This window comes from Bubalus kerabau, chromosome 4 (assembly GCF_029407905.1).
Source record: "Bubalus kerabau isolate K-KA32 ecotype Philippines breed swamp buffalo chromosome 4, PCC_UOA_SB_1v2, whole genome shotgun sequence".
Taxonomy (NCBI): Eukaryota; Metazoa; Chordata; class Mammalia; order Artiodactyla; family Bovidae; genus Bubalus; species Bubalus kerabau.
Genome location: NC_073627.1, coordinates 11,821,889 through 11,839,646, shown reverse-complemented (window position 1 = coordinate 11,839,646; position 17,758 = coordinate 11,821,889). Strand labels below are relative to the sequence as shown.

Below are 17,758 nucleotides of genomic sequence, written 5' to 3'. Positions count from 1 at the left end.
AGGAGTCTCTCTTAAATCCACCTGAGGGCTTCCCTGATGGCTCAGTGGTAAAGAATCTGCATACTAATGCAGGAAACACGGGTTTGATCCCTGATCCAGGAGGATCCCACATGGCTCAGAGCAAACTAAGCCTGTGCTCTAGAGCCCGGGAGCTGCAACTACTACAGCCCATGCTCTCTCTCTGAGAAGTCAGAGAAACCCATCCACCCCACCCCCAAATGCCCACATCTTAATCCCTGGAACCTGTGAATATCCCACATTAAATGGCCGGAGGGGCTTTGCAGGTGAGATTAAGTTAAAGGTTTTGAGATGAAGGGCTACCATGGCTCAGAGAGTGGTGTAATGGAAGAGGCGGAAGAGAGTCTCAGTGGTGAGGATTCAGCTCACCGTCGCTGGATTTGGTGCCCCGAGCTATGATCTGGAGTAGCCCCTAGAAGCTCAGGAGGATGTGTAGGTGACAGCGCACCTCAGACCTGTATGCTCAGGAGACTGAATTCCGGAGAGGAAGCAGCAGCTGTTAGCCCAGTGAGACCAAGTCAGACTTCTGACCTACAGGACTGATAGAATAAATCTGTAGTTTTAAGCCACGGAAGATTGTGGTAATTTGTCAGTACAATGGAAAAACTATTTTATAACTCAGGGGGAACAAATCCAAGTAAAAAAATAGGCAAAATACCTGAACAGACACTTCACCAAAGAAAATTTATGATTTACATAAGTCCAAGAAAAGGTGCTCACCATCTTCAGTCATTAGGAACACAAATCAGACCCATGAGATCCACCGTCACTGGAATGACTGAAATTGAAGGGACTAGACCAAGCCACAGCAAAGTTGTTAGGAGCACAGAGCGGGTCACCCACTTTGGAAAACAGTTCAATCATACACACACGCCCTCCATATGATCTGACCCTATCATGCTTGGTGTGTGCTCAAGAGAAATGAAAACATGTCCATTCACGCTGGTCCACGACTGCTGACCACATCTTTATTCCTAACAGTAAAAGGCTGAAAACCCTCTTAATGCCATTAAAATCTGATAAACCATGTGGCACCTCCATACCACGGAGAACTATTTGGCAATGAAAAAGCACACATACAACGCGGATGAATCTCAGAGCAGTTAGATTAATATTAGGCCCCCCCCAAATAATAAAGCTGTATGATTCCATTTATAGAAAATTCCAAAAAATGTAAACTGATTTATAGTGACCAAAAGCAGACCAGTGGTTGTCTGGGAACAGGTGTGGGCGTAGCAGCTTTAGTCCACAGAGCCCTTGGGCAGGGTTGGGGAGGGCGCGCATCTCCCACCAGGTGATCGGCACCAGGCCTGGCTGGCTGTTCTCCAGTCACCTGAGAGCGGATACTGGGATGTGAGGCGATGGGCTGTGAGGGTGCTGCTCTGAGTACACAGTGAAGCGTGCACACTGCCCAGAAATGTCCAGGGCCCATCAAGGATGGAGTCCTCCTGCATCAAGACCTTCAGGCGCATCCTTTTATTGAAAATAACTGCACTTCAGATTGAGGGTTCCCTGAGTCCTATGAACTCTGCTGAGTTGGGGGCAGCGGCCGAGAAAGCAGTCTGCGGCAGCCCCCAGTTCTGTGCTGTCACCAGGTCCCAGCAGCAGGGCCTCCTGAGGTGGGGGGCCTCGCAATGCAGGTACCGCCCTGTCCAGGCACCACCTCTGCGTCATAGGCGGGCAGTGGTGGCTGGCTGTGCACACACACAGCAGTGACAGGCTACAGAGGAGCAAAGCTTCCAGTAAACATTCCCAATACAGGGCACCGCTCAGGGCATTGATCTGACTGGCATCTGGGCAGATGACTCAGACCAGCTGCTGGCCCAGAGCCCGGGAGACAGACTTGCAAGCGGATCTGGGTGTTCAAGGACATCAGTGCCATGTGACTCGGGGTAAGCACTTCTGACGCAAGGCCCCTACACCGCCGACTGAGGGTGCGAGTGCGGGGCCACGGGGAGGTCTGTGAAGGAGCAGCACACCGCTGGGCCCCAGGTTAAGACCAGCTGATGACAAACTGCTCTCCCATGGTCAGCGAGACAGGGATGGCCAGAGTCTGGGGACAAGAAATAGGAAAACTGGGTTGGCAACTGAAGTGAGGCAGATGGGAGCCTGTAGTGTGGCTGGGCAGTGGACGTGGGGCCTGGCCCAGCCCTGGGAGTCTCGCTGTGTTCCCTCCCAGCACTCTTGGCAGTGGCCGCCTCAATCTGCTTTGGAAACGAGCTGCCCTTTAACCAGGGGCTGACAACATGGACACGGGCAGAGGAAAGATGTGAAGTGTAAGGGACTAAACTTCCCACTCTTCCCTGAAGTTCAGCTTCCTTTCTGCCCCTTGTAACACTCAAGCATCCTCTCCATGCCGGACAGGGAGTCCCATGATGCCAGCTCAGCTGGCATTTCCCACCCCCTCACCCACCCTCAGGGATAGGCCCTCTGGGCCCAATTGTGGGCTCTCTTGCCTCCGTGTCAGGGCTGAAGGTGAAGTTGGAGACAGGAACGCTGTTGCAGAGGACCTGCTGGGGTGCTGTGGCCACCCCCAGGACGGTCACGTTCCTCAGCTGCAGGCTGGCCCCCTCACTGCTCACGTGCACCAGCTTGTTTACAAAGGTGTTCTGGCCGGAGCAGAGAGAGAGGACAGGAGGTGTGAACAGATGGTCTGGGGCAGCAAGCCCCACTCGGGCAGGGTCTCTGGGCAGCACACCCCCTGCAACCCCTGGGATGTTGGCACAGTGCAGGGAACTCTGGTCGAGGGACTTGGCCCATGGGCTCTTCTCCCCTTCAGTCTGGTTGACCCGGTGAGAGGTGGCCATCCCAGGACCCCAGGCCCAGCTACCCTCACCGAGTCAGGATAGTCACCCCAAGTTGGCCCCCAGCCTGGGCGGATGTGACTCACGTTCTTGGCCAGAAAGATGAGCTGCGTGTAGTCCCCACCATCCAGCACTCCCAGGCTCTCCCCGTCGTCCCAGAACAGCTCCCCTTGGGCCTCCCCACTGGCTGTCAGGGCCACAGCCAGGGCCATGGGCTGCTTGCGGGACTCTGTGGTCGTGAGGGCAGGGCCCTGGGAGAGGGTGGCCCACGTCACTGTCCCAAGCCAGGTAGAGGCCTCCAAACCCAGGTATGAGGAATGCAAGGCTAGGACAGTGCCGTAGTGGAAGAAAGCGAGATCTGCAGGACAGTCTATGGCCAAGTAGCCTGGAGGCCCATGGAGACCACTGACCCAGGGGGACACCTCAGAGGACACAAGGCCCATGGAGGTTTGCAAACTGACTGTTTTCTGAGAAGGGCCAATGAATCTCTAGAAGGCCCTCCCCTCTGCCTGGCCTGGGAGCAAGTCAGTGCAGGGATGTGTCCTTCCCCAGCCCAGGTCATCCTCACCCCTCAGAAGCATCATCTCTCCCTGGGGACGGACCTCCAGCTGGACAGAGGCATGTGGGGGCCCAGCAGCCCCAGGGCTGGATGAATGGGTTCAGGGGCCCAGTCCAGATACCTGCATAGGGATGATGTGCCCAGCCCGGAGGTGGACGTTGATGGTGTCCAGCGGGGCGGACAGCGTCACCCACTGCCCCTTGCTGTGGATGACAGACGTGAGGGGTGCAGGAGGCGGGAGGCTGCCAAAGGCCTCCATTGGTACCTGGAGGGGGATGTCATGTCACAAAGGGTCCTGAGCAGTGCCAAGACTCTGTGCTGTTGTTGGGAGGCAAGATCGGAGACAGTCCCACAGTGGGGACAGAGCAAGAGAGGCTGGAGCCAGGGCTCGGGTGGGGCTGCTCAGAGGATGGGAGAAGGGGCAGGAGTGTGGAAGCAGGAGAACTGGAGTCCTGGCTCAGCTTGGTGGCAAGTCACCCATCCAGCCTCAGTTTCCCCATCTAGAAAATGGGTCCTGCAAGGATTATACAAGATGATGCTAGTGGAGCAGCTCCAGGTGAGGGCCGTCATGTAGCAAGGACCCCTCCATACCAACAGTGCCAGAGGGAGGACCCCTCTACCATCTCCCCCATCCTCCCAGGCTTCAGGGCCCCAGGACTCACCGTCTGCAAGTCGTACCATGTGCCCTGGGGGAAGTAGCCAGTGACTTCAACCTTCTCAGACTCGAGCACCGGGGTGATGAGCAGAGCCTCCCCCCACAGGAGCTGGCGGTCCACAGTCCAGGTGCTGGGGTCCTCGGGGAACCTTCAAACAGGAAAAACTGGCAGGGCGGTCTGGCAACCTCTGAGGTCAGTGGGCTCAGGAGGCCCATGGGGAGGTTTGGAAGGGAGCTGAAGGACCTGGGTTACACGTGGCAGGGCTGGTTCTGGCCAAATGAAGTCAAGGCAGGAGCCAAGAATAACCTCTCCTTGCCTGGTTATCCGGGCATGACCTGTTTACATTTCCTACTTGCAAACTGTGCTCTTGCCCATGTGTTTTATTTGGTTCTTGATGTTAGTCTTACACTTGGTCTGAGTTTCTGTACATTAGGGAGAGTGTCATTTTATTGACAAGTGAAAGTCACTCAGTCATGTCCAACTCTTTGCGACCCCATGGACTATACATATACAGTCCATGAAATTCTCCAGGCTGGAATACTGGAGTGGGTAGCCTTTCCCTTCTCCAGGGGATCTTCCCAACCCAGGGATCGAATCCTGGTCTGCTGCATTGCAGGCAGATTCAACTGAGCCACAAAGGTTTTCTGCTATTCATTTGCCTTGACAATCTATGTTTAGAACAGTTTTGTGTTTATTTTTCTGTTTATGTTCAAAGAAATGTTATTTTTTTTTTCTCTAAGTTAAACTTCCTTCCTTTGCTTTTTGCTTTTGATGCTTAGAAAGTCCTCTCCTGCCAGAGCAGAGGGAAACATGGACTTCTGTTTTCCTGGGGCTTTTTCTACAGTTTAATTTTTGACATTTAATTCATCTGGAATTTAAGTTTGTATGAGATGAGAGGAAAATAGATTTTTGCAAATAGCTGACTAATTACCACACTACTGAAAAATCCTTTAACCCTCTGATTCAAGGAGCCATTTTATAGGATAGTAACTTCTCAGGTATACCGAGTCCTATCTGGGAGATAGCTATTGGGTTTCTTTGGTGGTCTTATTATCTTAAGCCCCAAATAGATTCAATCATGATAGACTTACAACTTGTTTTGCCATCTGGGAGGCCTGGTCTGTACTCAGTGTTCACCATGGGATGTTCTGTTATCGAGGGCTCCCAGCCCTGAACTGGAATCCAGTGGGTGGGGACTGGGGGTGCAGGGGGTACCTCAGTGGGGAGGGCCCAGATTTTGCCGCCACCTCCTTCCTTTTGGTGCCTGGAACACCCAACACAGAAGGGTGGCTGCCCTGGGGTCAGTGGGCTTGAGGCCATTGCTCCCAACCCAGGCACTCACTCCAGGAAGAGGGGCCGGGCCACCGTCTCGCCTCTGACGTGGGCCCTGTGGAACAGCGTGTAGAGATAGGGCAGCAGCACGTAGCGCAGGGTGAAGGCCTTCCTCATGGCTTGCTGCGCCGTCTCGCTGAACCTGTACGGTTCCTGCGGCTGCGGTAGAGGGAGTGGCGGAAGCACCTGGGGTCTGGGGTGGCAGTGCCCCGTCCCCTCACCCCAGGAGACCCGGCAGTTTGGGGCCAGCCGGGCTGGGCTCCCTGGCACAGAAAGCGGCATTCCCCAGGGCACAGCCTCCCCTGCTGTCCCCGCCCTACCTGGCTGTTCAGGGCATTGTGGTTCCGCATGAAGGGGTAGAAGGCCCCCAGCTGGGTCCAGCGCACACACAGCTCCTCTGAGGTGTTGCCCAGGAAGCCACAGATGTCAGCCCCCACCAGGGGCACCCCCAGCAGATTGAAAAGCAGGATTTCTGGAGGGCAGAGTCAGACAGGTCTGCAGATGCCACAGCCGGACCAGTCCAGGAGCCTGACAGATGTGTCTGTTGAACTGGCGAAGGAGGAAGATCTCCCCCAAAGACCCTCCCACCCAGCCCCCACCCGATGGCTGGTGCATCCTGCACTTGCGGTTTCAGCAGAACAAGCAGCCGTATCTGCTCCCTAACACCTAGAGTGTGCAGGGCAAACTGGATTGGTCAGGGATGGACTGAATCCCCTCCCCTCCCCACAAAGGTTAAGTTCTAGTCCTAATCCCCAGTTGCTGGAAATGTGACCACATTTGGAAGTAGGGCCACTGCAGACATAATCAGGTAGAAGACATCAGGATGGGCACTGATCCACCATGACTCGTTTCCCTATCAGAAGAAGGAATCAGATACAGGAAGCCCAAAGGGTCCCAAACAAGATGAACTCAAACAGACCTACACCAAGACACAATTTCAATGGCAAAAGTTAAAGAGGATTCAGGCCTGACCCCCACGTTGGCCCCAGGGTGAAAATCAGAGCCAGTCAGCACCCGTGGGCAGAGCCAGCAGCGGCTCTGTGAAGGAAGAATGGACTCAGCTCGGCAGGACGTCACATACAGGACGTCACATATGCGACGTCACATACACATCACACGCAGAAGTGAGCCTGTGACTAGGAAAGCACTTCCAGGCTGGAGGGTTTGGCGGAGGCTCTCTTCAGCTGTGACTTCAGGGGGTCACCTCTACCCTCTCCCCAGGGCTCCTGAGCCATCCCTGGGCCTAAGACGTCTGCAGCATCAGAGCTCTTGGAACAAGAATCAAAATTCTCTTTGCAAGGTGGAGCCAGGCACTGAGACAACAGGGGTGGGGGCGCCCTTTGGACTGAGCTCAGATGCAGTTTTCACGCAACTCAGAATGTGGTCATCAGAAGGAATGTTCTAACAAAGCATGAATCCAAGATGGGATGCTGGGAAGAGGGGCACCACAGGTGAGCCCACTCACACAGGTAGCTGACTTGCACAGGTGAGCCCTCTCACAGGAGTTGGCGGCAGGCCCCACCCCATCACAGCAGCATCTCTCTGAGGACCTGGCTCTGGACAAACTCCCCTGGAGAGGGGCCCACCCTCCCCTCCTTGCCCCACCTCCTGACAGGTGTGCTCACCTGGCACGGAGTAGGAAAGTTGCTCCCAGTTGCTCCACACATCCCCTGTCCAGTGGCCGGAGTATCGGCCATGGCCGGCAAAGGTTGAGCGAGAGATCACGAAGGGACGCATCCCTCGAGCCTTCACCAGGGCCCTGGGTGGAGAGAGCTGTGCTGAGCGGGGTCACTGGGAACCCCATCACTGCTGGCAAGAGCGCAGGGCAGTGCAGCAGGGAGGGCGGGCTGGGATCAAGGAGCCGGAGAGCTGAGGCCTCCGCCCGTGTCTGCCAGGCAGTTAGCCCTGCCACCCAACTACCCTCAAAATGCACATGTCCCAGGCTGGACAAACATCCCTTGAAGCTCAAGGAAGCCAGAGGTCCTGACCAGCCCTGGATCCCTGTCTTGTCACCATGCCCTTCCTCTCAGGCACCAGGCATGGAGCTGGAGGGCAAGAGGGGTTAGAATGGGGTTGGCAGGGGCCCTGGGGGGAACCTGGGCTTCCTTCTCTGCTTCCCCTACCCTGGCCCCTCACCTGTGGGAGGCTAAGGCTTCAGTCAGGCCATACAGGTTGTGCAGGTCGTAGTGCGTGGACAGGAACTGGTGGCTGGAGGCGCAGATGGTGGCTGCCTGGAGGGTCCCACCAACCACCCCTGGAGAAGAGGGGGCTGTTTCCTTGGAGCCTCTGCCCAGCAGGCTGGTGCCCCCCACATCCTGGAGCCCCTTGGAACCTGGGTACAGTCTCCACTTCTCCAAGGCCAGGACGAGGTGGTGCCACAGCCTGACCTCTGCAGACCCAGACTTCACCTCTGCCTGCTCCTGAACTAGCTGCGCCTGGAGCGCCCCCTCTGAAGGGTCTCGCCTCAGCAGCACATGCCCGGTCAGCATCACGTGGCTGGGGAGAACCTCACTCCTGAGGCTTCCCTCCCATGTCCCGGGCTCTTGCTATCCATCAGCTTCTCAGAAACCAGGGCTTCAAGCCTCCCAAGCCAGAGAAGGGAAATCCCTTGATTTGAGCTATTAAATCCCCAGCTGACTAGTGCTGGGAACAGGCGGGTGGAGGCAGGCAGGGATCGGGGGACAGCTCACCTGGCAGGTAGGGAGGGTTCTCCAGGCTGTTGTCCGGGCAGCCATCCACTGAGCCCCTCACGAAATTGGATGGCTCGTTCATATCCTGCGAGAAAGGACCAGGGGGTGGACATCCTACCTGGTGCAGGGTGTGGGGCTGGTCCCCAAGGCCACGGACACCCAGGGGCAGGGCCACACTCACGATCCACATGCCATCGAAGGGCACTTGGGCGTGGAACTCGGTCACCATGTCCTGCCACCAGTCAAGAGCTTCGGGGTTGGTGAAGTCGGGGAAGGCGGTGAGTCCGGGCCACACCTGGACAAGAGGTCAGAGGGCAGACGGGGCCCCTGGAGCCTGCACAGAGGCCCTGGGCAAACCAGCTGCGGGCAGGGCTGCAGCCTCACTCATCTCCCCTGGGGGTGGGTGGACTGCAAGGGGGAGGAGCATGGGGAAAGGCCCCGGAAGCCACACTCCTAGGAGCCTTCCTCCTGGTCCTGGGCTTGCCCTCGGGAAGAAGCAGGGACTCTGCTGGATGCACCCCTGCACCCCCCACCACTCCACCCCAGGAAGCCCCTGGGGACCCAGAGGATGTAGAGGACTCTGAAGTCTCTCTGAGGAGCTTTGGAGCTCGCGTCTGAACTGCCTGCAAACAAGGGCCCCTGACACAAGGATTCTAGGTGCCCTGCCTTGTCAGAAGCCACTATCACCCCCAGCTGTGAACCCCGCCTTCAGTACCACTGGCTGGAGACCACTCTTTCTCCCCCTGGCCCCCCAGGCCCCACTGTACCTGCCCAATCAGTGGCTGCCCAGTCTCATTGGTGATGAAGACCCCCCGCCTCAGACCCTCATCGTAGGGTCGGTAGGTCCCAGCAGGGCCTGAGCTGCTGATGGCAGGATCCTGGAGGGAGAAACCGGTCAGGATGAGAAGGAAACACTTGAAACCTTGGCCCCATCACTGGGAAAATGCTCTCCCTAAATGTTAGCAAGGCAGAAAATAAATGGATGCGGCTTCATGTGAGTCAACACGCTGTACGTGGAGGTGCACGTGACCCGCCCCGGGATGGCCAAACAGGGAGTGCCTGGATGCAAGAGTTACTTTTGCTTGAAGGGCCCAGAATTTCACAAATGCTCTACAGTGACCATTTATTTCATTTAGAAATAAAAATAAACGGTCTGCATCTGCCCTCCTTACTCTGAGTGAGTGGCCCTGGACACTGTTCCCTTCAGAGGGGCCTTGAGGATGGAAATGACCATCAGTCCAATTCCAAATGGATTTCCTCTTCTGAAGTGCATCCACAGTGGCGACCACTTGGTTGTCTCCCCATCCCCACCTCCTCCTCCGGGCACCGCCCCCCCACCACAAGCTATACCAGCCCGAACTGCACCCCTCTGGCTGCGGGGACTGGCCTAGGGAAGTGTGTCTTCGTGCTGAACCACTCAGAGCCTGCCCTGCTCCCCACAAGGCAGAGCTGACCACTGGGAGGGAAAGCAGGGGTCTCATGGAGCATTGCAGCTACTCCGGCATACAGCTCCACCTGGCCTGCCCACAGCTGAGCGGTGTCAGCCGAGGAATGCCCTCACCACTTGCTTTCAGTGGTTCAAGCAACTTACAGCTGCAAGGATCCTGAGCAAAGACACATTTCCAGGGACATCACTGGATGGCAAAGGCCAAGTCTATAAATCTGACATTCCCTCAATACCAAAGACCCTCAGAAATGTCCTCCGTGCCCACGGCAGGTCAACAACGATACCACTGAGTTGGAGCCACCGGACGCTCAGACCCTTGGCTTCCAAAAGAGCCCGCTCCACGTGGCACAGAACACAAGGGGCACTCACCACAATCATGATGTACCGCCGACCGCCCTGGTGGAGCTCCTGCACCATGGCCGGGAAGTCCCCAAAGTGGTCCTTGTTGAAAGTGAAGTCCCGTCTGGCGTCCATGTAGTCGAGGTCATTCCACTGGACGTCCTGCAGCCACGGCACAGGGCGGTCGGGGCCCAGGCTCTCCACCCCCGCCCCGCAACAGGCCCCAGGCCCCTCCCCAGCACTCACCAGGGGGAAGTAGGCCCTGGTCATGTTCTCCACGACCTGGCGGGTGATGGCGGAGGTGGAGTAGCCCCAGCGGCACAGGTGGAAGCCCAGGCCCCAGTACGGGGGCATGAACGGGTAGCCTGGGGGCCAAGGTGACTGTGAGTGGGCAGGAGGGGCTGGGGAGGGAGCAGCCGGGGCTGGGGCGAGGCCTACCCACGACGTCCAGGTACTGCTGCACCACGCTCTTGGGCTCCGGGCCCAGGAAGATGTACACGTCCAGGATCCCGCCTGTCGACCTCCAGCTGAGGGCTGGGCTGGGCTGCAGGACCACATCTGGAGGAAGCAGCCTTGGAGCTCAGGGACAAATACTCACCCCCCCCTCCCCGGGGCCTTCAGCACTGCACCAATAGGCCAAACACCTGCTGGAGAGGTCCTCCCGCAGGGAGCCAGCGGACCCAGGACAGTCACTCTGAGCCCAGCTCACTGAGAGACTTGGAGCAGGACAGGAAGGTGCTGAGCAGCCTGAGGCCCCCCTTTTTGGCCTTAGTCCCCCTCCTCACATCAGAGGTCTCACCTTAGGGGCACCGAAGGATAGAGCTGGCAGATGCCATGGCCCACTGCTCATTTCTCGGAGAATGTACAAGGCCCAATCCTCTGCCCCCTCCTCTAAGACCTGCAGCCTGTCAGGCAGGTACAGAGAGCCCCAGCGCCCTCAAGGTAGGAGGGGGTGTAGCTGCACCAGGGAAACCCTGGCTGGGGGCTTAGTAGCAGAACTGGCCAGAAGATGTGGAGGGCCCCAGTGCCCCCGTGCTTACCCATGGCATTGCTGTTCAGCAGGAAGACCCCATGAGCGAACCCGCCATCCTCCAGGACCAGGTAGAAAGGGTGAGATCCATACAGGTTCACGTTGGGCTGCGACATAGCAGACACCCCACTTTACGTCTTGGCCCATGAGGCCCCTCTGATCCCAGACCCCCTTCTGCCACCCTTTTACCTCAGGGGCGATGTCTCGGTTCCAGAGGGTGATCTTGGTCCAGTTGGTGCTGAGCATCAGGGACCCAAGGTGTTCGGCAAGGCCTGTGATGTGCTGGGATGGCAGGGAGGTGGACAGCTGCAGAAACTGGTCCGCAAAGAACAGGGGGGCCACCGTGGTGTTCAGCCTGCCAGAAGAGTCCAGGTGGCCTCACATGGGAAGCTGACAGCTCCGTGAGCCCTGACCACAAGCGGCTGCTGCCCAAAACCCTTCCAGTCCTGGGAGTTGTGGCCCTGAGTACCACCTCCCCAGGAGGGCCAAACTGCTCCCAGACTTCATGGAGCTGCCCAGCCAGAGGCAGTTAGGGCACTCCGAGGTTCCACAGGGTAGAGAGAAAGGATGAGACAAGTTAATAACCGCAGTGTCTGGTAAACTGATATGTGCTGTGTGCTGTCCTTAGTCACTCAGTTGTGTCTGACTCTGTGACCCTGTGGACTGTAGCCCGCCAGGCTCCTCTGTCCATGGGGATTTTCCAGGCAAGAATACTGGAGTGGGTTGCCATGTCCTCCTCCAGGGGATCTTCCCGACCCAGGGATCAAACCCAGGTTTCCCACATTGCAGGCAGATTCTTTACTGGCTGAGCTACTAGGAAAGCCCATATTGATATTGATATGTACTAGCTGATAAACAAATAAATAATAAAGCAGAGTAGGGGGTATTGCCTGGAGTGGGGCTGCTCCTTTAGACTGGACAGGGTTTCTCAGCCGAGGCACTGCTTTCGGCCAATCCCTCTGTGTTCTGGGCCATCCTGTGTGCCGTAGGGAGCTGGATGGAATCCCTGCTTCCCCGCCTTGGTGGTGACAATGTCTCCAGCTGTTGCCAAGGATTGTCCCCCGGGGAAAATCACTCCCAATGGGCCTCCCTGGGGTGGACAGTGTGAGTGGGGGGCCTTTGAGAAGGGGCCTTTGAAGGCTTGGGTGCAGGGAACAGTGAGCACCAGGGCCCCCGGGGGCCACGAACAGCAAGGAGGCCAGAGCAGGAGGGTGGACCACAACAGGCTCAGGGACAATGCTCTCCAGCTCCCTGACCCTCCCACCCAGATTGGGGTTGGGGGGGGCACAGAGACTAGGCACTCACAGCACCCGTCCATCCAGCTTCCGCCGCACGACCACCCCAAAGGGCTCCTCCGAGAACTCCACACTGTAGAGTGTGAACGGCGCCTGGCTATAGACACGCGGGGTCTCCAAGGGCACTTCATAGCGTCTGTTGGCAGGATCTTTGATCTAGAGGACAAGAATAGTGTCAGAGGCCCTTGGTGGCTGGCCGCCCCTAACAGCTGTCTACTCCATCCTTCACCCTCCAGAGGAGGGAGGAGTCAGTTCAAGTCCCAGGGCGGCTGCACAGAGCCTGGAGGTGTGGACAGACTAGTCCACACCCCTGAGCCTCAGTTTCCTATAGAGCCAGGAGAGCACCTCCTGTGGGCTGCCAGGTAAAATACAGAACACCAGGAAATCTGGGTTTCAGACACACAATTGTTTTTAGTATTAATATGTCCCAGATATTCTATGGGACATACTTATGCTATTAAAAAAAAAAAGACTAATTCCTCAGTTATCTGAAATTCAAAATTGTATTTTTATTTCCTGAATCTGGCAACGGTTTTCTGCCTGGCATTCCTAGTCATAGGGTGAATGAGAAAACCTAATTAGATCACCCAACCATTGTCTGGGTACACAGTCATCACTCAGTAATTCATGGCTGTTGTTAATTACTTTGTTAAAATAACTGGGTATTACTGAACTGCGTGCTGCAGGCTCTCTCACCTTTGTGTCTGGACATTCATTCAGTTGACAAGTTTTTACCAAGCTCCTGCTATGTGCCAGACACTGTCCCAGCAGCTGGGAATAAATCGAACAAGAGGCCCTGCCCTCAGTGGCTGGGATCCCATGCCCCACTGCCTGGAATGTCCCCCTTCCTGCCTCCTGCTTTAGGTCCCAGCTGGGATGTCACTTCCTGGGGGGGGGAACCTAACCTCCCACCACCTCACTTTAAGCCCTCCTCTCTAGAACACTCCTAGAGCCTCCCAGTCACTGTCTTAGTGACCCACTATCCCCTGAATGTAGATGCCATGTCTGCTCACACCCAGACTCTGGGTGAGGGTACAGTACACATCTATGCATAAATAAACACCCCATAGAGTCCGTCTTCAGGCTTCCCTGGTGGCTCAGATGGTAAAGAATCCACCTGCAATGCAGGAAACCTGGCTTCAGTCCCTGGGTTGGAAGATCCCCTGGAGGAGTGCATGGCAACCCACTCAAGTATTCTTGCCTGGAGAATCCCCATGGACAGACGAGCCTGGTGGGCTACAGTCCATAGGGTCTCAAAGAGTTGGATGTGACTGAGCCACTAAGCACAGCAGAATCCATCTTCATCCACTGTCCACACACTCGCTCTGCCCCTGCCCAGCCCCTGGCCCCCATCCTGCCCACCGTGAAGTGGAGTCGGCTCTCGGTCTCCATCAACATGTCCAGCCTCAAGGTCATGATATCCTTGGGGAAGAAGGTCGGGACGGCACGGGTCAGGGTGGCTGTGTACCCTGTCTCAGTGATGGTCAGGTTCTCCAGCCTGTAACTGGGGTAGCTGGGAGGGAAGAAGCACCAGGGCTGCCCCATCTGGGCATCCGGAGGCCACTCTGCAGGCACGTAGCAGCAGCCACGGGCCTCACACTGCTGCGGGGTGATGCCCTTGTCTGGGGCGCAGTCGAAGCGGCTGTTGGGGGGCAGGTCGCACTGTGTGGGCGCTGCCCTGGGGCTACCACGGCATTCTGGGCTGCCGGCTCCTGGCTGGCAAGCTTGATGAGTCTCGTCTTGGGAGAAGCCTCGTAGTTCTCGGGGGACCACCTCCAAGTCATGAAGCAGGATGTGCCCCAGGAGCGCCAAGGAGAGGAGGGTGCAGACCCCCAGCAGGGGGCGGGAGCAGGGTGGCCACCTCATCATGGGTGGACAGTGGATCTAGGAAGCAGGCAGACAGAACAACCAGGCTCAACAGGACAGCAGGAGGGAATGCCCAGGACCTCAGGGGACTCTCAAAGCAACTTCCAGACTTGAACTTGGGGCTGGCCCAACAGCACCCAGGGCAGAAGTGAGTGAGGGCAGACCTGGGGCAGGGAGGAAAAAGGGAAAGGAGAGAAAAGTCCCAAACAGGGAGTTGCAGAATTCTGCACATTGTGAAGTCTTCTAATATGTCACAAATTAATGCATCTAGAATGTCTGTCCAAATGACTTAATGACTTAACAAAGACAAAATAACAAAATGACTTAACAAAGACCCACGTGACAGATCAAGTGGAACAAGTTCCCACAGTAAATGGAGTAAGTCCCTCTCTTGTATGAGGATTGTGGCTGAGGTGATTAAGTCTTGGCCAACGGGGCGGAAGTGCGCCCTCTGTCTATCCCTCTCTGCTGACCTGGATGTGGATACAGTCTCTGAGGGGTCTTGGGCACCACAACCCAGGGCAACACTCAGGGATGGCCAAGCACAGGAGAGAGGCCTGGCCCCCAGGGCTTGGCAAGTGGAGCCCCTCCTGGCCCCTGCCGTCAGGTGTGCGAGAAACCTGCCCATGCGGGGTCTGGTTTTGGGTCTCTGCCATAGCCACTGCACTGGAGCCTTGCTCTGGTGACTCTGGTGCTAAGACTGTTATCACCTGCATCTTGCTTATCTTTATGTAAGGAACATTGTTTGTCCAGCTCCTCTGAGGAGCAGCAGCCATGGATATGGGACTAAACATGCAAGGATTTTACTCAGAGAATCCTTTTTATCTGCTTGAGAGAAAATGGGGAGGTTGGCAGAGAGGCTGAGACTACCCACATGTATCCACCCATTTGACCCCACAGGAGAGTGGTGGCTCCCAGAGCCCCAGACTGTTGTTATGCAGGTTAAGGAAGGTTGGGCAAGGCCATGGTGCTGGGGGTCCTCAAGCCAAAGCTGGTCCTTAGAGGGGTCCAGGTCTCCCAGAAGAAGCCTGCCCTAGTGTTAAGGGCCAGGAGGTGGCCCCTTGCAGAAGATGGCAGTGATGATTTCAGGGCACAGGAGCTGAACCTCTGTCAGCAAAGCTCCTTGTGGCAGGAGGTCTGTAAGCTGCTTTCTCACGGCCTCTGGGAACATGCAGATACTGGCGGGGGTGGGAAGAAGTCACCCACTGCAGAAGTGCACCCATGTCATTGAGAGTCTGAGCCTGTCCCAAACACAGACCTGGAACATTCTGGCCACCATACTTCACCAGTATGTTAGGTGTAAGAGCAAACTGTTCATTCACAACACTTCCGACACCAAAAGTGTGGGGCTTTTTCACACTCAAGTCAATTCAATTCTGACAAGAACTACTGGATTAGCAAAGACCCTACAGGTTGAGGGCTCAGTCCCATGAACTTCCCCCACCTCAGACGCTAACTGCAAGTTCCAGACTGTCACTTGCACTTCTGACCACGTGGCTATCAATTTCCAGGGTTCACACAACACCCCTCACCTCAGGTTCAATACCTGGCTAGAACTACTCAGAACAACTCACAGAACTCAGGAAAGCACTTGTTTATTATAAAAGATACAACCTAGGAATACCCAGAGGGCGGTATGGAGAAGGGGTGCTCAGCTTCTATGCCCTCTCTGGGCTGGCCACCCTCTGAGCAACAAAATGTGTTCACCAGCTTGGAAGCTCTCTAAACCCCAACTAGTTTAGGGTTTTATTATGTAGGCACGAAACGATGAGCTCACTGACCACTGGTAATTAACTTAATCACCAGCCTCGGCTCCCGGGAGTGAGGCCAGGTGAAAGTTCCCACCCTGGAATCCTGCCTTGGTCCTTCTGGGGACTAGCTCCCATTCTCAAGCTGTTTACAAGCCCCCAGTCATCTCATTAGCATGAAACAGACATTCTTATCACCACCAAAATTCTAGGGTCTTTAGGAGCTGTGTGTCAGGAACTGGAGACAAAGACGGGATAAATATAAATTTTTTATACCACACAGTGTCCCAGCTCCACTTGACTCTCTGCCAGACACATCTGTGATGGTGATTACTCAGAAACTTGGGGAACTCAGAGTGGAAGGTCTTGGCCCTTCCCACCCAGACTTCAGAAGTTGAAGAGGTGGCCTGTGGCACAGTCAGGGCAGCACCCCGTCCCTTCCCTGTTTCCATTTTACAGACAGGGAAGACAGCCTAGAAGAGGGAAGAGATCCTACAATGGGGAAGGGCCACACTCATGGCGCTCGACAATTTAGAGAGAAAAATGGGGAAGGACTGACGGTCAGTAGGTTAAGTGGCGCCCCGGAGGGCCTGTCGCCCCGTTTTCTGGGCTATGACTTTGAACCATTGCTCCCCAGGCCACAGTGGTAGCACCGACAAGCTTGGTTCAGAGCCCAGCTCCACCACCGGCAGAGGCAGCTGAAGGATTTTAAACCTCCCGTGCCTCAGCTTCCTCCCTATGAACGTGGGCAAGGACAGCCTTCCTAGCCCAGCTCGGGGGCAGTGAGTGGGTACCGTGGAGCTTCCGGGGTCCCCATGTTACTGAGATCACTGTCGTCACTGCTGACCGCTGGCGCGCGGCCCTGGCACGATAACCTCAACTTCTCCAAAAGGAAAGTACTGACAACCAACCCTTCTATCGATCGACCCCTCCCTTCTCGGGCTTGAAGACTTGCTGGATCCGCCAAGCCTCCAGTCTGTGGGGTTGCCGCGGACCGCCCCGGCCCCGCCACTCGCTGGGACCACCCGCAGCCCCAATCCAGCTGTCGGGCCGGCTCACCTCCGCGCACGCGCGCCAGCCGCAGCGGCCACCTCGGGATCCAGCGCCCGCGGCGCAGTGGCGGCGAGTCACGTGACAGTTCCCTGCGCAGGCGCCCTTGATGAGTGCTCATCCCCGGTCGTGCGCCCTCTGGTCGTGGGGCGCGCAGGGGCATCCTCGCCCTCTTGGCCTCGGCGCCCCTGGAAAGTGGGAGGGACCCAGTGGCCATGCGCACTGCAGGAGGCCTGGCCTCGCCTTTTGCGATCCGGGAGGGTGCGACGCCCCGGAGTGAGCGAACTCTCCGCGTTCTAGAGCCCACCAGTCCACTCCAGAGGCCTGACTCTGCGAGTTTATCACCCAGAGGCCGAAAATTTGGAAGCAACTTAAACTTCTTCTGAAAGGAAGATGTCATAACCCATAAAACCGACTGTCATGAAAATGTTCAATGACAAGGTACTTTTCATACATTGAGAAAAGGCTCATGTTAAGAGGAGCAAGCTTGTACTGCAAGAAGCTAACACAACATTGTAAAGCAACTATGAGCTGAGGTGCTTCAGTGGTGTCTGATTCCTTGCAACCCATGGCCTGAGACCACTGGGCTCTTCTGTCCATGGGATTCTCCAGGCAAGAATACTGGAGTGGGTTTCCACGCCCTGTTCCAGGGCATCTTCCTGACCCTGATATCAAACCTGCGTCTCTTCCATCTGCATTGGCAGGCAGGTTCTTTACCGCTAGTGCCACCTGAAGTGAAAGTGAAAGTCGTTCAGTCATGTCCCACTCTTTGCAACCCCATGGACTATACAGTTCATGGAATTTTCCAGGCCAGAATTCTGGAGTGGGTTGCCTTTTCCTTCTCCAGAGGATCTTCCCAACGGAGGGATCCAACCCAGTTCTCCTGCATTGCAGGCGGATTCTTTACCAGCTGAGCCACAAGGA

The 17,758-nt window shown here is 56.3% G+C and overlaps 1 protein-coding gene across 1 annotated transcript; it reads right to left on the bottom strand.

Moving 5' to 3' along the window:
- Nucleotides 1-153: 153 nt before the first annotated feature.
- On the bottom strand, nucleotides 154-16,974 carry GAA (alpha glucosidase). Its single transcript, XM_055575307.1, has 20 exons — nucleotides 16,844-16,974; nucleotides 13,533-14,054; nucleotides 12,181-12,326; nucleotides 11,065-11,230; nucleotides 10,886-10,982; nucleotides 10,284-10,403; nucleotides 10,092-10,210; nucleotides 9,876-10,007; nucleotides 8,827-8,937; nucleotides 8,241-8,354; nucleotides 8,060-8,144; nucleotides 7,506-7,623; nucleotides 6,995-7,128; nucleotides 5,690-5,841; nucleotides 5,380-5,528; nucleotides 4,044-4,185; nucleotides 3,503-3,646; nucleotides 2,909-3,073; nucleotides 2,475-2,627; nucleotides 154-2,071 (listed from the first exon to the last, which is right to left on the bottom strand). The coding sequence occupies exons 2-20, from the start codon at nucleotides 14,037-14,039 to the stop codon at nucleotides 2,012-2,014; spliced, it is 2,814 nt and encodes a 937-aa protein (XP_055431282.1). The 5' UTR covers nucleotides 14,040-14,054; nucleotides 16,844-16,974; the 3' UTR covers nucleotides 154-2,011.
- Nucleotides 16,975-17,758: the final 784 nt, after the last annotated feature.